The sequence below is a fragment of the Leguminivora glycinivorella genome, chromosome 26, assembly GCF_023078275.1.
Source record: "Leguminivora glycinivorella isolate SPB_JAAS2020 chromosome 26, LegGlyc_1.1, whole genome shotgun sequence".
Lineage (NCBI taxonomy): Eukaryota > Metazoa > Arthropoda > Insecta > Lepidoptera > Tortricidae > Leguminivora > Leguminivora glycinivorella.
Window position 1 is genome coordinate 3,756,243 of NC_062996.1, and position 17,108 is coordinate 3,773,350.

Sequence of the window (17,108 nt, forward strand, 5' to 3'; positions counted from 1 at the left end):
TATTTCATAAACTTGACGTGACTGTATTATATTCTTTGGCGTGACTTGAACACTGCAATAAATATTGCGATAAAAAAAAAACGCAAAATGTCAATTACTATTGTCCATGGTCAAGTCAATGAACTTTTCATGGAGTTGTGAATGTTGTGATGTGATGTGATGATGGATTTTCTTTCGATAAAGTCGATGATGGCGTGAATGGCGTTCAATAACATCTACGGTTAACGCCTCTAAACAAAATCAAAGTAAACTTACGTTTAGAGATGCCTAGCACAGCTGGCTTTCTTACTGGATTCTGCCCGTGAAGCGTGGACAAACTTATGCTGGAATGGACAGACGAAAAATATCTTAGTGAAATTTCCGAGTCTTTTTATTCTTTTGATGTGATAATTTGGCACTAACTCTCACAGTTCGCAAGTATCAATGTAATCTTATTATCAATTTTGAAAGTGGTGTAACAAAGACAATACACACAAAACATTGATATTTCTAAATTGGACATTCGCTCAATCGCAGCTAATAAGACCATGGAGAGCTATTACTCGTGCAGCTGTTGCCTGGTACGCCCTCCAGACAAAGGGCTCAAAACTCTCTACAATCATCTCGGCAAAACAGAAATATATTATGATATGCTCACAGAATGTTTTAATTTAAATGTAAGTATAAAACTTTTACCTTCTTCTAATATTTTGTAAATTTTTTTGGCAATACGATATGAAGTCTTCATTAACTCCTCGAGTGCCAGACAGATTTTTGATTTTATTCTAATTAATCAAATTTGAAATTTGATTAACATAATCGACCAGGAGTTGACTGGCCGACACTCCAAAGGTTAACAACATGTTTGGTATATTGTAGTTTGCTTGGCAGTTGCAATGTTCTAATGATTTTTTTTTTCACAACAGTAACAAACACAATCTTGATTGTTTGTAAATCAATGAGAAGGTTGCATTTCATCCTCATTCACTTGATTCCATTTAGTACTAGCTTTTGCCCGCGGTTTCGCTCGCGTTAGAATGAGACAAAAAGTAGCCTATGTCACCATCCATCCCTTCAACTATCTCCATCTAAAAAATCACGTCAATTCGACGCTCCGTTTTGCCGTGAAAGACGGACAAACAAACACACACTTTCCCATTTATAATATTAGTATGGATTTTCCTTCCATTGGTGTGAAAAAAAAAAAAAAACATTTTTCATTTTGGTGGCAAGTAATCCTTGTGACCCAAATAATTGCAATGCCTAAGATTCCACTTTTTGAACCACTTACCTTGCTTGCTTGGGTTTCAATATTGAGTGGTTTAAACAACAGCTTTATATCCTACTAAAACATGACTATTATTTTGTGTTCCAGCTAAGCTTCGGAAATCAGGAGTGTGGTATCTGCGAGGTGTGTGTGGGGCGGCTGCGGGACGCGAGCGACTTCAAGATGCAAGTGCAGCGTGTGCAAGATGTCCTACATGCAAGACTCGAGGGAGGAGTCCCATCCAGTAAGCTATATGATTCACTAAACTTAAGTGTTTAACTTTAAGTCCACTTTTAGACTCTGAGCAATAAATAGAGTTTGTCTAAGTTGTTAAAGATTTTGACAGCATCCGAGATCAATCATCCATGAAATCATGATGTTTACTTAACCCTTACAGAGGCTAGGCAATCAAAATTGTTGCAAATTTATCTTAGCCAAAGTCTAGTTATCAAACTAACTTTCAAAGCAATAAATCCCATGCAGTCCTGTAGACTTTTCAAATCAAACTCTGGAAGCCACAGATTAGCTGCATGCTTTAAAAGAAGATTCAGTTGAATTAAGAACCTCCTCCTTTTTTTGTAGTTGGTCAAAGTCTCAAAAACGTAAATCACTTTCCTGTCCATTTGACCACAAGCTTGGTTTGTAAAATAGGATTTACTGCATACACGAATACCAGTATATTTTCGTATTTTATTTTAAATGGGGACTGACTAATAATTTGCTGTAATCATATAAAGAGCATAAAATGATTCATAATATTTGGCTACTTCAAGAATTTTTAATAATACTAATTTGGCACAGATGGTTGGAACCATTGAGCACATTATACAGCGTGCTGCCCTTTGCATGTTTTCCCAGGCCCTCCCGAAGACCTGTTTAAATTAATACCTCGTGGCTTCGGACCCTGAATGTACATACATGTACATATTTTGAAATGATGAATACATCATACGAATAAATAAATACATTGGCAAAATGTTATATTTGTATACCTACTTACCTATCCTCTTTTTAATTGTTGAAACATGATACAAGCTGTCCAAACCTTTTGGAAACTATGAACACACAGTACACACACATCGATATAATAATACAACTTTTTGTTTTAGCTGCGGATGACAATGTCAAAATTAAGTTAGAGACACCTACAGGAGATGACACCACTTCGCGTAAGTATTCTATAGCGTAAGTATCCTAACTTCTAACATATTACAGGAAAACTTCACAAGGAACAAGAGAGAATTTCTTTGCAGGAATGGAAATTTTCGAGCCCCATAAAGAGTATTGATATAAAACATTTTGCACATATTTTTCAATAGACATACACATTTTGTACATATTTTTAGAATGGAAATCTCGGGACTGACTAGCCGTACGTTAATATTCCCAAAATACTAAGTTTGTGACTTTCAGTTAGAAACAGGAACAGTCAGAAAGTATTTACCTAATCTTGAGTTATAACTTTTGCCTATGTGTTTGTACAACCACCAACTAAGTTGTGTTTTCGGTAGGTGGAATCAAGCAGGAGAAATCAGAAGCGGAGATGGCTGATAGCAAAATCACATCAGGTATGTAATAATCCTTAGAATTTTCGAAATATTTTTCGATGAACTAGAATGAAAGGGCTAACAAGCCCATATTGGGATTACAATATGTCGCCGGCAACAATTGGCGTCCCTCTCTTACTCACACGTTAGAAAAAGTCTGAAATAGTTGCCGGACAAATATTGCAGTAAAAATATTTTCCGTTTAGAAGCCGTCTGAAGCAGATTCGATATGTGTTGTTCTTACTTACTTGTTTCTGGTAACTCAGGTTAATATAATTTTGTATAGATCATTTTAATGTGATTTCGAAATATGTAAAAACCATCCTATTACAAAATTGTAGATAAATTTATGAAAAATCATTTATACATATTGTAAGGCTTCCTCTTTTTCAATACTTGTACCTACTAAAGATGTTTTAAACTCCTTTACATCCCGACCATTCATTGAGTCATGTTTCTAATCTATTTATTTTTTGGTTGTCTGGAAGAAATCGCTTTCAGCGATAAGACCGCCTGTTGTTTACCTTTGTTTTGTGTTTTATCGAGGTGTGCAAGTGACCCCGCCTGCTGCGCCGCGGTCCCGGGTTCGAAGAGCATTTATTTGTGTTGTATTGTCTATCAGCAAAACTAAACCAAAATGTTATGAGCGCACATTCCACTTCCTATTTTTTTTTGTTCCAGATACATCAGAAGAAGAAAAATTGCCAGCGCGCGCAACTCGTGCTTCTACCGCGTCCCACAAAATCTCGGCCGCATCATCTCCAAACGTCACCAGGCGCCGCCGCCACACTAGAGAGAAACCTTACGCGTGCAACATATGCGACAAAAGATTTGTACAGAAAGGCCACTTAAATACTCATTACGCGTACCACATGGGAAAATTCAAATTCTCCTGCGAATTATGCAAACGGGGATTCGTACAAAAATATGAATATGCTACTCATATGCGAATACACACTGGCGAAAAACCGTACGAATGTGACGTATGCAACAAAAAATTTAGACAAAAGGGCAACTTAAAAATACATAAAAATAGTCATTTAAAATATGACCCGAATCGTGTAGAGCCAGGAGAAATAACTGCATGCAAGAAAGAGTCGTCAGATGAATCGGAAGATCAAGAAACTACAAAATATTTTTCGTGTGATATATGCAAAAAGCAATTTAAGGATAAAAGTTACTTAGAGACTCATTCAAAACACCATTCTGGAGACTATCCATTCGCATGCGATATTTGTCAAAGGAAGTTTAATACACAGTTCGCCTTGAATACACATAAATTTGATCACTCGGGAGGGAAACCTTTTAAGTGTGATAAATGCGATAAAAGTTACAGAACCAAAAGCGCTTTGAATACTCATTCGTTAGCTCACACAGAGGGTTATAAGCACGCATGTCACTTGTGTAATAAACAATTCATAGTAAAGCAGAATTTGAACATACATATGCGCGTACACACGGGAGAAAAGCCTTATACCTGTGCAACATGTGAAACCAAGTTTCGTTCTAGACATTGCTTACAGAAACATTTATTAGAGAAACACAATCAAGTTATAGACAAACAGTTTAGTTGTGATACATGTGGGAAACGTTTTGCATTACAAGGAACTTTAGAAAAACATATGAAAAAACACACTGAGAAGGAAACAGGAGATAAAAAGAAAGAACTTGCATTTATGTGCGAAATATGTAGCAAACAATTTTCGACAATAAGTATACTTAAATACCATAGAGAAATTCATAATGAAGACAGACCATTCGAGTGTGAAGTGTGTCATAAAAAATACCAAACAAAAAGGAATTTACAGGACCATGTGAAGGTGCACGAGGAGAAAAAACACTCTTGTGAAGTGTGCGGGCAGCCATTCAGACACAAGTCAGCCTTGAAAGTTCATATTCGACGAATGCACTCCGAAAACAGACCACATGTTTGCGATGTTTGTAAAAAAGCTTTTGCAGTTCTTGCTGAACTAAAAATTCATTACAGAGTCCACACTGGGGAAAAACCGTATGCTTGTGAAATATGCTGTAAGAAATTTCAGCGCCTCAGTGGGATTAAGAAGCACCTTATAAATGTCCACCACGATAAACCTACAAAATTTGTTAAATTAAAAGAACTGAATAAATACGACTAAACTGTAAGTTACTTCTTTATAAAGATAAAAAAGGAAGTATTTATGATATTGAGAATATCCTACATTTTAGACTTATTATTTTATTTTATTTATTTACAAAACAAGTGATAGACATTAATAGAAGAAAAAATACAGGTACTGATCTGGCTTATAATTGTAGACATTGGTATTGATTTTCCATGATATGGTTTCTTTAAATTAAGATGTATAAATTAATGCTTAAGTATCTAATAAAGCGCTTTTTTCCAGCTAAGTATGCCATCAAATGGATAATTTGCCAAAAATGAGTGTGAGGTATGTGATGTTAGTAGACAAGTTGTAGTAGGTATATTTTAAGACTTCGTATTTGTTTGAGATATTACTCTGTACATTATTGTATTAAAAAAGTATTTTATGTAAATAATTACATCGCTTCAACCAAAATTTCCATTTGTAATGTGTGTATTAACATCAGATTTTGTATTAAGAATATTATGAATTATAAAATAAATATTATAGGACATTCTACACAGATTGAATGAGGCCCACGGTAAGCTCAAGAAGGCTTGTGTTGTGGGTATTCAGACAACGATATAATATATATAATATGTAAATACTTATACACATAGAAAACATCCATGACTCAGGAACAAATATCTGTGCTCATCACACAAATAAATGCCCTTACCGGGATTCGAACCCGGGACCGCGGCGCAGCAGTCAGGGTCACTACCGACTGCGCCAGACCGGTCGTCAATTATATAGCGATATCATGTTAATATTTGTATAATGTACATCAGGCCCCGTAGCCGAATGGCATTTCTCCGACGCCAAACGAAAGCGATACGCCGCTAGCTCTGTCGCGCCAATACGCAAGCGCGATAGAGATAGATATCTACTAGCGCTTCGTTTCGTGAGCGTTTCGTGAGCGATTGTGCCATTCGGCTAGCCACCCTGTCATTCAATGTAACTACCTTTTATCGAATAAATTAATAAGGTCAGTGTGGGGATGATCATCTACCCGGAAAGAGAGTAATTATCTAGTTTTATCCGCTAAAACTCTATTTCAAATAAACTATGCCGGTCTTGCCCGCACTGACCTTATAACTGTTATAGATACTCTTGTTACACTGTAACTTTGATTGTTCATTTGGAAGTCATAAAGAATATGAAAATAAATAAAAGCTTTTTTATTTGCCTTGTTATTTGCTGTTCTGTTGTTTTAATTTAAAGCTGTATAGGTACACAACTTTCAATAAAATGTAATAGAATAGACTCGACTTGCAGCACATACTACAAGTACAGAAGGCTCACTCCTTTGATGTACACAAAATGACGTCGTTCTAAATTATTACATAAATACATTAACAAAGAGACCGCACGCGAGCAGCCGACATTGAATTCTATTGCGCCGCGCGAAGGTCACCAGTGAATAGCCGCGAACTCGCAGCCACCGGCATGTACTTGTAGCGCGGCGATAGAATCGCGGAGTGGGCCGCCCCTGCTTGCAGTGCAGAGAATGCCCATAGCGCTAAACCTATGGCGGACGCTGTCAATTTAACCTCATTCAAATACATACCTACATTAGTCGTTTTTGTATAGAGTAAAAAGCGACCAAAATGGTAATTAGAAGGAAACAGCGATTGTGTTCAGTTAGTATCTTTGTATAGGCGAAGTCCCGGGCACATGTAAGTATGTATAAAAAACCGGCCAAGAGCGTGTCGGGCCACGCTCAGTGTAGGGTTCCGTAGTTTTTCGTATTTTTCTCAAAAACTACTGAACCTATCAAGTTCAAAACAATTTTCCTAGAAAGTCTTTATAAAGTTCTACTTTTGTGATTTTTTTCATATTTTTTAAACATATGGTTCAAAAGTTAGGGGGGGACGCACTTTTTTTCCTTTAGGAGCGATTATTTCCGAAAATATTAATATTATCAAAAAACGATCTTAGTAAACCCTTATTCATTTTTAAATACCTATCCAACAATATATCACACGTTGGGGTTGGAATGAAAAAAAATATCAGCCCCCACTTTACATGTAAGTAGGGGGTACCCTAATAAAACATTTTTTTCCATTTTTTATTTTTGCACTTTGTTGGCGTGATTGATATACATATTGGTACCAAATTTCAGCTGTCTAGTGCTTACGGTTACTGAGATTATCCGCGGACGGACGGACGGACAGACAGACATGCGCTAAACTAGTTATACGGAACCCTAAAAAGCGACCAAAATGGTTAGAAGGAAACAGCGATTGTGTTCAGTTAGTACTACGGAAGTCCCGGGCCTATAAAAAAGATAAACATATTTTCAGATTTTAGTTACGCAATGGTTTGTCTGACGGATATACATAACATTTTTTAATGAAGTAGGTCTCAACCAATACAATTTGAAACAACATTCCGTGCATTAATTGTAAACAAAATACTTCATGCAAGTTTATGCAATATACTTATATAGTATAGTATTTTATGCAACAGGCGTTTAAAGGAGGTCAAAAAAGACGAGTGCCGTGGGTAACAATTTGAGGCGAAGCCGAAAATTGTTATTAAGACGCCACGAGTATTTTTTGACTCAGTTAAACACCGTTGCATACAATACTTTTTCTACGACCATGCACTCAGTTTTTAATAGTTTTCTTGAATAACTTTTCTGAAATTCACACTTTTTCCTGTATTTTGACGCAAAGGTGTGCAGCTCAGCTGCCCAAAGCCTTCCCGCGCACGCGCGCAGTATCGTTATAACAATGCGTTGCCATGGTTACAGAGCCAAACAATGCGTTTTCAGTTTTTTCGATACTGCGCGGAAAGCCGGCGGACGCTGGCTTTGGGGAATAGACTTTTATGTAGGGTTTTAAAGATCTATGCACGAGCCTGTAAATGACGAATTACAGTTCGGGACTTCGGGAGTAGAAAAAATATTTTAAGAGTCATTAGAATTCAGAAACATACGAAATAAAGCCAAAGAACGAACTCAAGGAACCTGGCTTGCCGGCAATTTTTAAATTTGCCGCTTTTTTCCAGTAACAAACAAGTTTATTGAAATTTTATTTTATAAGCTTGCTTTTTTTACAAACCACAGGTATAGAACAGAGAAAATATTTTACAACAATTACTTTGCATAAATATTCTAAGACAAAATGTGATTTAGCAATTTAAGAAATCATTTATTACTTAACTTTAAATGTATATACCTAAATATACAGATCATGTATTACTAAAATGAATGTATTTTTTCTGAAATCGAAGAAAAACTTGGCCTAGTATTTTGAACTTGGCTGATACTGACACTAACCTTACCAATAAAAAAAAACAATATGTCAACTGGAATTGTCAATGGGATTCAATAAAATATGTACGTGCAGTAGTAGTACTCTGGAATTTTAATATTTTCAATCGATATGCCGGATCTTCTTGAGAATGGAATGGCATAAGTCTATTTTACAGTGTGGACCGTGTACTTTTAAATCACCGGAACTTTCACTCAATTACAGTAGTGCGTTTATAAGCATCTAATAAGAATGGAGGAGTATCATTCTTGTAGCTGCTGCCTGGTACGCCCTCCGGAAAAAGGGCTAAAAACGATGTATAAACATCTTGGCAGAACAGAAATATATTTCGATATGCTGAAAGACTGCTTTGATATAAGTGTAAGAATTTTATTTCACTTGTTTGTCTAAATATATAAGTAAATATAAAATGATCATTTCTACATTTTCTACAACAGAACCAATGTTTACAGCTAAAGGATACTGTTAAACTTGCAAATGATATTAATATCTGTAGGATTTTGTGTTATACCCTATCAAAAGTGTAAAAAAAACTACATAAGTTCTTTAATGAGATTTTATAGCAAGCAATTAAGCAGTATACTTGCTACATCAGAGGGGTTGTAAGGGTGTATGTGTTTCTTACCAGCATTTAAATTGTATCAGACTGGAAATACTGCAGGTGGCATATCATTCCAAAGACAACTTGCTCTACCCCTTTTTACATAGAGTTTCAAATTACTTTTTTATTAATCAAATAATAGAAACCTCTTAAAATAAAAAGAAAATAACGCTCTTTTAAATGCACCGGGATAAAGCTGGAGCAAATTTGTATCTAGCTGAGTCAGTTTCGTTCTAAATGTGCGAAAGCTTCACATTCAGGAACCATTTTTAAACCATGTTTCAGTTTTCATGGAATATTTCAGTTAAGTTTAGGCAATGACGAGTGTGGAATCTGCGAGGTGTGTGTGGGGCGACTGCGGGAGGCGAGCGACACTTCAAGCTGCAAGTGCAGCGCTGCCAGACTGAGCTGCAGGCACGGCTCAAGGGAGTCATCACTGCAAGTAAGTTATATGCACTATTGTGAACATTGTTGAAAAGCCTGCAGGTTTATATTGAACTGTAGCCACAAGTATGTGCAGTCATGGCAACAACATTTATTTTATATAAAATTGTTGATGTTCGAAAACCCTTTGAACATGTGTGCTGTGTTATAATATCCAATTTAATATTTAAAAATTGTATCTATACTATTGTAAAAAATGTCATATACCTATTGATTTTTCTCGCCTATGATGATATTGATATTTATATTAAACTTTACAATTAAAAATAATAACATAACATTTTTTTTTGCTACAGGTGACAAGTTCAAAATTAAGTTAGAGAAAGCTACTGGCGATGATGCCATTTCTAGTAAGTGCATTCATATAATTGCGATATAATAACGTGACTACAACCATAGATTCACTAATTATTTGAATATGTCTCACGAAAGTTTAACATGTAAAAGTATTCATGTTTTCATAAGTATGACTTAGTTAAAAGAAACCCTTTAATTATTGCAAGAGTTATTCATAATTATGTGTGTTATTTGTATTCATACTTTTTTAGTTTTACTACTAAATAAATTGCTAATAAAGAAGTTGTTTATGGATATAATGCCTCCTTCTGTGTCCACTATCAGATGAGTTTGATGGTAACATAATTATAATCTTCTTCTTCCTCGGTTCCTCATGGCTGAGGGTCGCGACCACATGAGGTCGTTATTTTTCGCACCAAGGCCCTCCACTCTGCGCGGTCTTCTGCAGTCCTCATAATAGGCGCCTGTGTTAATCCCTGGCAGGCCTTCTTAAAATTATAATACTAAAGGGCATTTTCTTAATTAGGGGCCAAAATTAGCATAAGTCGTTAACAAAAATTTACTCGCTGTCAGTTTTATGACGACAATTAAGCATAAAACCTGTCTAAATTTAACAATTATCACGTTCTGGATGTAGATTATCGCTTAAAGCTTATGTAATTAACACAAAACTGACAGCGAGTTAATTTTTGTTAACAACTTACGCTAATTTTGGGTCCCAAATTCTGATACTTCTTGATAGAATAATTATTAAGAATTGGATATAATTTAGCTCTGAAAAAACATTGTAAGTATCAGGGATGGACATTCGTGTTTGGTTTGGATTTTACATTTAAAAATTGCATGACCAGATGAAATCAAATCACTTCATGACAGATAACAGAACATGCAGGATATACAGGTTGTGTGATTGAGTATAATATAAAAACATTATAAGTGAAACTACATTTTATTATAAATTAAGGAAATGGCTGACTATTAATGCTTTTTACGACATCTCAGAATATTATAATAATAATGCATTTTAATGTTTCATGCAATTATATTTTTTTTATTGTTCGACATCTATTTTTTAAATTAATTATTGAATTTCTTTGAGAGTGTTTTCTATTTTTAAAATGTTATATTGTATTGTACCCCAATTATGATAATTTAACTTTGACATGTAAATTTTTTAATTTTATGAATAATAAATATGAATATGGCCTGTGTGGTGACGGGTTAAGAATTTCACCACCCCTTTTCTTCCCGTGGGTGTCGTAGAAGGCGACTATGGGCAGGGGCGGCTCACTCCGCGATTCCATAGCCGCGCTACAAGTACATGCGGGCGGCCGCGAGTTCGCGGCCTAATCAGGGGTGGCTCGAATTCTCACGGAACGCACGTTCGCACTTTCTATTGTTACTATACGTCGCGAGTTTTTTTAAAGGTTCATATGCGATATCCGCGTGTGGAATGGCTAATAATGCTTAGTTAAATAAACATCATGAATAAAATAGGACAATATTACACAGATCTACTATTGACTATGTCATTTATGCCCCACGGAAACGTTCAATCAGGCTTGTGACGTTGGGACTTAAACAAAAATATATAAATACTGTATATATACCTAGAAAGTACCCAAGACTTGAATATAATAACATAACATTTTATTTGAGTATTATTATTTTTTAATCCATAGGCAACCCTAACGTCCGACGCTGCGCACGTGCGGCTCGTTTCTTTGTAATCATTTTGTAGGCATTTAAAAAGGCGGCATTTCGTGAACTTCAAAGCAGTGGGCCTTCTGTACTTGTACTATTATATATTCTGTGCTATGGGATATGGGTTAAATTGTGGCGTAGACGAGAGGCTGGCAACCTGTCACTGCAATGTCACAGTTTCGTTTTCTTTCAACCCCTTATTTGCCAAGAGTGGCACTGAAGCTTTAGTAGTTTCATGTGTTCTGCCTACCCCTTTATGGGATACAGGCGTGATTGTATGTATGTAAATATGAATATACGCTTGTTAAAATTTATCTTTTTTCTGCAGATGACATCAAACTGGAAAAATCAGAAGTGGAGATGGCTGATGGCGAGGTCGTGTCAGGTGTGTACTTTGTCTATGGCTAAGGTGTGTCCAGACGTGGTGCACAATACAACCACATAATGTATAATAGTACAAGTACAGAAGGCCTAAGTCCTTTGATGATCACAAAATGCCGTCATTCTAAATTCTTACCTCGTACATTAACAAACGGACACGAGCAGCCGACATGGAAAGGTCGTCACCACTGAATGGGCCGCTAACTAAGTCCACCATTTGTAAATTGCTGTGGATAGAACATTGCACGTAGAACCGATAGCCGTTGGGGCGGAAAGGTTCACGAGCGGCGACCGCGTACCGGAAGGCGCAGCATGGGTAAGCCCCCCACAAGGTGGACTGATGACCAGGTGAAGATCGCAGGAGTCCGCTGGATGCGTCTGGCGCAGGACAGGTCATTGAGACAATCTTTAGGGAAGGCCTATGTCCAGCAGTGGACGTCTTTCGGCTGATACGATGATGATGTGTATAGAAACTATGGTACTTAACAGGATTTTTATTTAGAGTGAACAGTACACAATATTTCAATGTTGTCAATTTGTTACCTGTCAGCATGGCAGTAAATCTGTTTATTATAGAGGATGTGAGTAAAGAGAAGAGTTAAGAGCTTCATGCCTCTTTTCTCACAGACTTTTTACTAATAACACTAAGTTCTCGCACAAGTACACATATTTAAAGTCACATACAGTTCGAACGCGATTGATTAACATTGTTTTACCTTTTTTCCAACGTTTCGGCCACGGTTCGGTTTCGGTTTGCTGGGACGTCAGTCTTCCGCTACCACGGCCAGTGCTACGGCCGAAACGTTGGAAAAAAGATAAAATAATGCTAATTTATCTCGTTCGACCTGTGGCTTTAAATATGTAGACTTTTTACTAGTAAGTATGTATAATTGTAATTACCTCATTCCACTGCCTAATATTAATATTTATTGTTTCAGTTGCTTTATACGGAGGACCGCCAGCGCCTTCGGCCCACCCCGTTCCTACCGCCTCCACCAGCGTGTCGCCCGAACCAGCTCCAACCGTCACAAACCTCGACTCCAAGCCGCCTCGGTCCAAACGTGGCGCGCACACCTGCGACACATGCCACAAAACCTTCCACCACCACGCCCGCCTCAAACTGCACCGCCGTTCACACACAGGCGAGAAGCCATACACTTGCAATGTTTGCGACAAACGATTTGCACAAAAGAGCCATCTCAACACTCACTACGCGTACCACATGGGGAAATTCAAATACTCCTGCGACCTATGCGACACTCGATTCACTGAAAAAAATCAATGGGTCATACACAAGCTGATACACACAGGAGAAAAACCATTCGAATGTGATGTATGCAACAAAAAATTTAGACAAAAGGGCAACTTAAACGTTCATAAGAAAATTCATTTGAAATTTGATTACAATAACATGGAGCCGGGAGAAATATCAAATAAGAACGAGTCGTCGGGGGAATCGAAAACTCTACTTGCAGAATACTTCACTTGTGATATATGCAAAAAGCGATTTGCGGAAAAAAGCAGTTTAAATGCACATATAAAACATCACTCCGGAGATTATCCATTCACTTGTGACATTTGCGAAAGGAGATTTAATACGCAGTCTCGCTTAGATAATCATAAACTGGATCATACGGGAGGGAAACCTTTCCAATGTGATGAATGTAGTAAGCAATACACATCCAAAAGTGCTTTAAGACTTCATTCAAAAATACATTCTGGGGATTATAGATACGTGTGCGACGTGTGTAATAAACGTTTCATACAAAAAGATGTATTAAAACAACATATGCGAGTGCATACAGGTGAAAAGCCTTATAACTGTGAGATATGCCAAAGGAGGTTCCCGTACAGGTGTGGCTTGAAGAGTCATTTATTAGTGAAACACAACCAGGTTATGGACAAACAATTTTGCTGTGATATTTGTGGGAAGCGGTTTGCACTACAAGGGACTCTAGTCAAACATATGAATAAACACGCCGAGAAGGAGAGGGGAGACAAAGCTCGAGAGGAAGGAAGGATGGAAGACCTAAAACCATTCATGTGTGAAATATGCAGCAAACGATTTTCGACAAAAAGTATTTTAAGAAACCACAGAGAAATACATAATGAAGAAAGACCTTTTGAGTGTGAAGCGTGTCACAAAAAGTTCCAAATGAAGAAATATTTACAGGACCACATGAAAGTGCACGATGACTTTAAACAGCATGCATGTGAAGTATGCGGACAGCAGTTTAGGCACAAGTCTGCCTTAACAGTTCATATTCGACGAATGCATACAGAAAACAGACCACACGCGTGTGATGTTTGTACAAAGGCTTTTCCAGTACTTGCAGAGTTAAAAGCGCATTATCGAGTACACACTGGTGAAAGACCATACGCATGCGAAATATGCTATAAGAAATTTCCTCGACACAACGGAGTTAAACGGCATCTTATACGAGTTCACAATGAGAAACCTTCGAAATTTATAAAATTGAAGGAATTTAATAATATTAGTTAATTCAAAGAATACCTTGTGTTTGCAAATGTGAAAGATTTACATCTCGCCATGGAGAAGCTAGTCAAATGAAAAAAGAAATCTTATTTTGGTGGTATTATAAAATTCTTGATGCAAGAGGATAACCTTGAAACAAGAAAACTTAGTATAAGATGAAAATTTACATAACTAAAGTTCAGACTCGTATAGTTCAGTAGGATTTCTAATTAGATCAGAAATTAAATATATTTTATTTTATTGTTTTTTTTTTATATTGTATTTGTATGTATTTAGTAGAGCGGCGAGAGGGTCTCGGAAAAAGTTGATGTGACTGGAGAGTATACTGCTGACAAGTGGTATCGTTGTGATCGGTAGACTTTACTGAGTACGAAATAATGACTTGTCACATTCTCAGACTGTGGGGGGGTTAACTATGACGTCACAAAGATCGCGGTCCCGGGTTTCAATTTTTTGCCAATTTGTCTAGAACCCCTTATCCAATTTTGAAAAATGAGGTGTCGATTGAAAGCGTATAATATGCTGATTAAGATTTCTTATAAGTGAAAAGTATAGGTTTGTTAGTTATTTTTTAATTAACAATAATGCAAAAAATACTTTTTTTTACTCTCTTTTTTGATTTTTGTGACTCAAAAAAGCAATGAAAACGGCCACTTAGCTAAAAAATATGTTATATGAATCATTTAACTACATTATTAAACTATCTGTTGATTTTTAAATTTCTACGATCGGATATTAAATAAGCAAACTACAAGCACATACCTGTAGGCGGGGAGTACCGCTTGACGCGCGTTCCCATACATTCGGCGTCTACCAAATTACACCTCGCGCAAAATTCGTTTCAAGCAGATATACCTCTAATCTTATTCATTGTAACCTATCAATATTGGTATCATTTGAAAGTACAATTAAAGTACTTTAAGAAACAATGTCAATCATTTTCTTAAAATCAATAATCGCCAGTCTGCGGTGGTTACAAAGGAAAAAAGTGGGTATGGAATTTTACTGGTTTCCTAGGTTTGATACCCTAGACGAGTTTAAAAGGGGAGGTAAAGGTGACATATGGGTTGTTCTCTGGCCTAAAAGCTACACAGAGGGTCAGGGGAGAAAAACTAGGGTTTAAGTTTAGTTTTAAGTTATTTTTTCTTTTATTTGTTGATTTTATTGTGTTTAATTTGTTTTGTAATTTTATCAAGGATACACGTTGGTTTCTTTTGCTGAAAATTCACTTTTTTATGAGAAATGTGATGAATTTCATGGCATTTTCCGATAGAGACTAAAATTAACTTTCAAATAAGGCCACATATACATACTTTTACTTATATAATATTAAGGGTAATACCAAGTAATACCGTTTGAACTCAAACGACTTAGAGGTGCGGTTTTTTGACCCAGTAGGTATTAAAAAGTAATCTTAAAATCAAAACGATTAGACTTCGGTCGTTATACACATTAAATCACTAAAATGAAGTTACCTATAATGTTTTAGTAATTATAATCATTACTTTTAGCCACTTTTCTCAGAACATAATTATTCGACAGAAGTCAAGATAACATTAAGAGCATATTTATTATTAATAATGCGTTATAAATATGAAATAGTTGTTGGGGTACACTTGTTAAGTACATGCAGCTCCTGCAAATACACTCAGTGTCAAAAAAATCACACATCTCAATCGTTTGCGTTGAAGCAGTATTGACCCACATATTAGAGAGCAGGGCGCGCAGGGCACCTCGTAAGACTATGTGTGGCACTGTAACGTAGTACATTTTCTTACAACGCGTTATTTTTAGCTATCTGGCAACCCGTGCACAGATTATGCAGAAAAGTGCATACATGTGTGGATGCAAGTATTTTTGATCAGGATTTGAAACAGAATAAAATCAAAGAAATTTCGATTTTAGATTTATAAAAAAAAATATTAATTACGACCAAGAAAATGTACTACGTTACAGCACTGAGGAACCAGTGAAGTCAGGTCTATGGATTGCTACACTGCTGTCCCGCTTGCACTACTCCGCCGGGGCTATTACCCTTAATATTATATAAGTAAAAGTATGACTATGTGGCCTTATTTGAAAGTTAATTTTAGTCTCTATCGGAAAATGCCATGAAATTCATCGATTTTCTCATAAAAAAGGGCATTTTCACAAAAAGAAACCAGCGTGTATTCTTGATAAAATTACAAAAAAATTAAACACAATAAAATCAACAAATAAAAGAAAAAATAACTTAAAACTAAACTTAAACCCTAGTTTTTCTTCCCCTGGCCCTCTGTGTAGCTTTCAGGCCAGAGAACAACCCATATGTCACCTTTACCTCCCCTTTTAAACTCGTCTAGGGTATCAAACCTAGGGAACCAGTCAAATTGCATCCCCGCTTTTTTCTTTGTAACCACCGTAGACTGGCGATTATTGATTTTAAGAAAATGGTTGATATTGTTTCTTAAAGGACTTTAATTGTACTTTCAAATGATACCAATATTGATAGGTTACGATGAATAAGATTAGAGGTATATCTGCTTGAAACGAATTTTGCGCAAGGTGTAATTTGGTAGACGCCGAATGTATGGGAACGCGTGTCAAGCGGTACTCCCCGCCTACAGGTATGTGCTTGTAGTTTGCTTATTTATTATCCGATCGTAGAAATTTTAAAAGCAACAGATAGCTTAATAATGTAGCTAAATGATTTATATAACATATTTTTTAGCTAAGTGGCCGTTTTCATTGCCTTTTGAGTCACAAAAATCAAAAAAGAGAGTAAAAAAAAAGTATTTTTTGCATTATTGTTAATTAAAAAATAACTAACAAAACTATACTTTTCACTTATAAGAAATCTTAATCAGCATTTTATACGCTTTCAATCGACACCTCATTTTTCAAAATTGGATAAGGGGTTCTAGACAAATTGGCAAAAAATTGAAACCCGGGACCGCGATCTTTGTGACGTCATAGTTAACCCCCCCACAGTCTGAGAATGCGACAAG

The 17,108-nt window shown here is 36.3% G+C and overlaps 2 protein-coding genes across 3 annotated transcripts; both read left to right on the forward strand.

Annotated features, from left to right (window-relative positions):
• The first annotated feature begins 160 nt into the window (after positions 1 to 160).
• Positions 161 to 5,473, forward strand: LOC125239963 (zinc finger protein draculin-like). Of its 2 annotated transcripts, XM_048147758.1 has the most exons (6): positions 161 to 656; positions 1,355 to 1,490; positions 2,356 to 2,415; positions 2,758 to 2,814; positions 3,475 to 4,931; positions 5,178 to 5,473. In XM_048147758.1, exons 1-5 carry the CDS (start codon positions 528 to 530, stop codon positions 4,926 to 4,928), a joined length of 1,836 nt encoding a protein of 611 aa, XP_048003715.1. In that variant the 5' UTR covers positions 161 to 527; the 3' UTR covers positions 4,929 to 4,931; positions 5,178 to 5,473. The 2 variants fall into 2 exon arrangements, with proteins under 2 accessions (XP_048003715.1, XP_048003714.1); XM_048147757.1 differs by having other exon boundaries at positions 3,475 to 5,472.
• A 2,955-nt stretch (positions 5,474 to 8,428) lies between these two features.
• On the forward strand, positions 8,429 to 14,384 carry LOC125240096 (gastrula zinc finger protein XlCGF57.1-like). The gene is made up of 4 exons (XM_048147942.1): positions 8,429 to 8,447; positions 9,139 to 9,240; positions 9,539 to 9,592; positions 12,563 to 14,384. Exons 1-4 carry the CDS (start codon positions 8,429 to 8,431, stop codon positions 14,125 to 14,127), a joined length of 1,740 nt encoding a protein of 579 aa, XP_048003899.1. The 3' UTR covers positions 14,128 to 14,384.
• Positions 14,385 to 17,108: the final 2,724 nt, after the last annotated feature.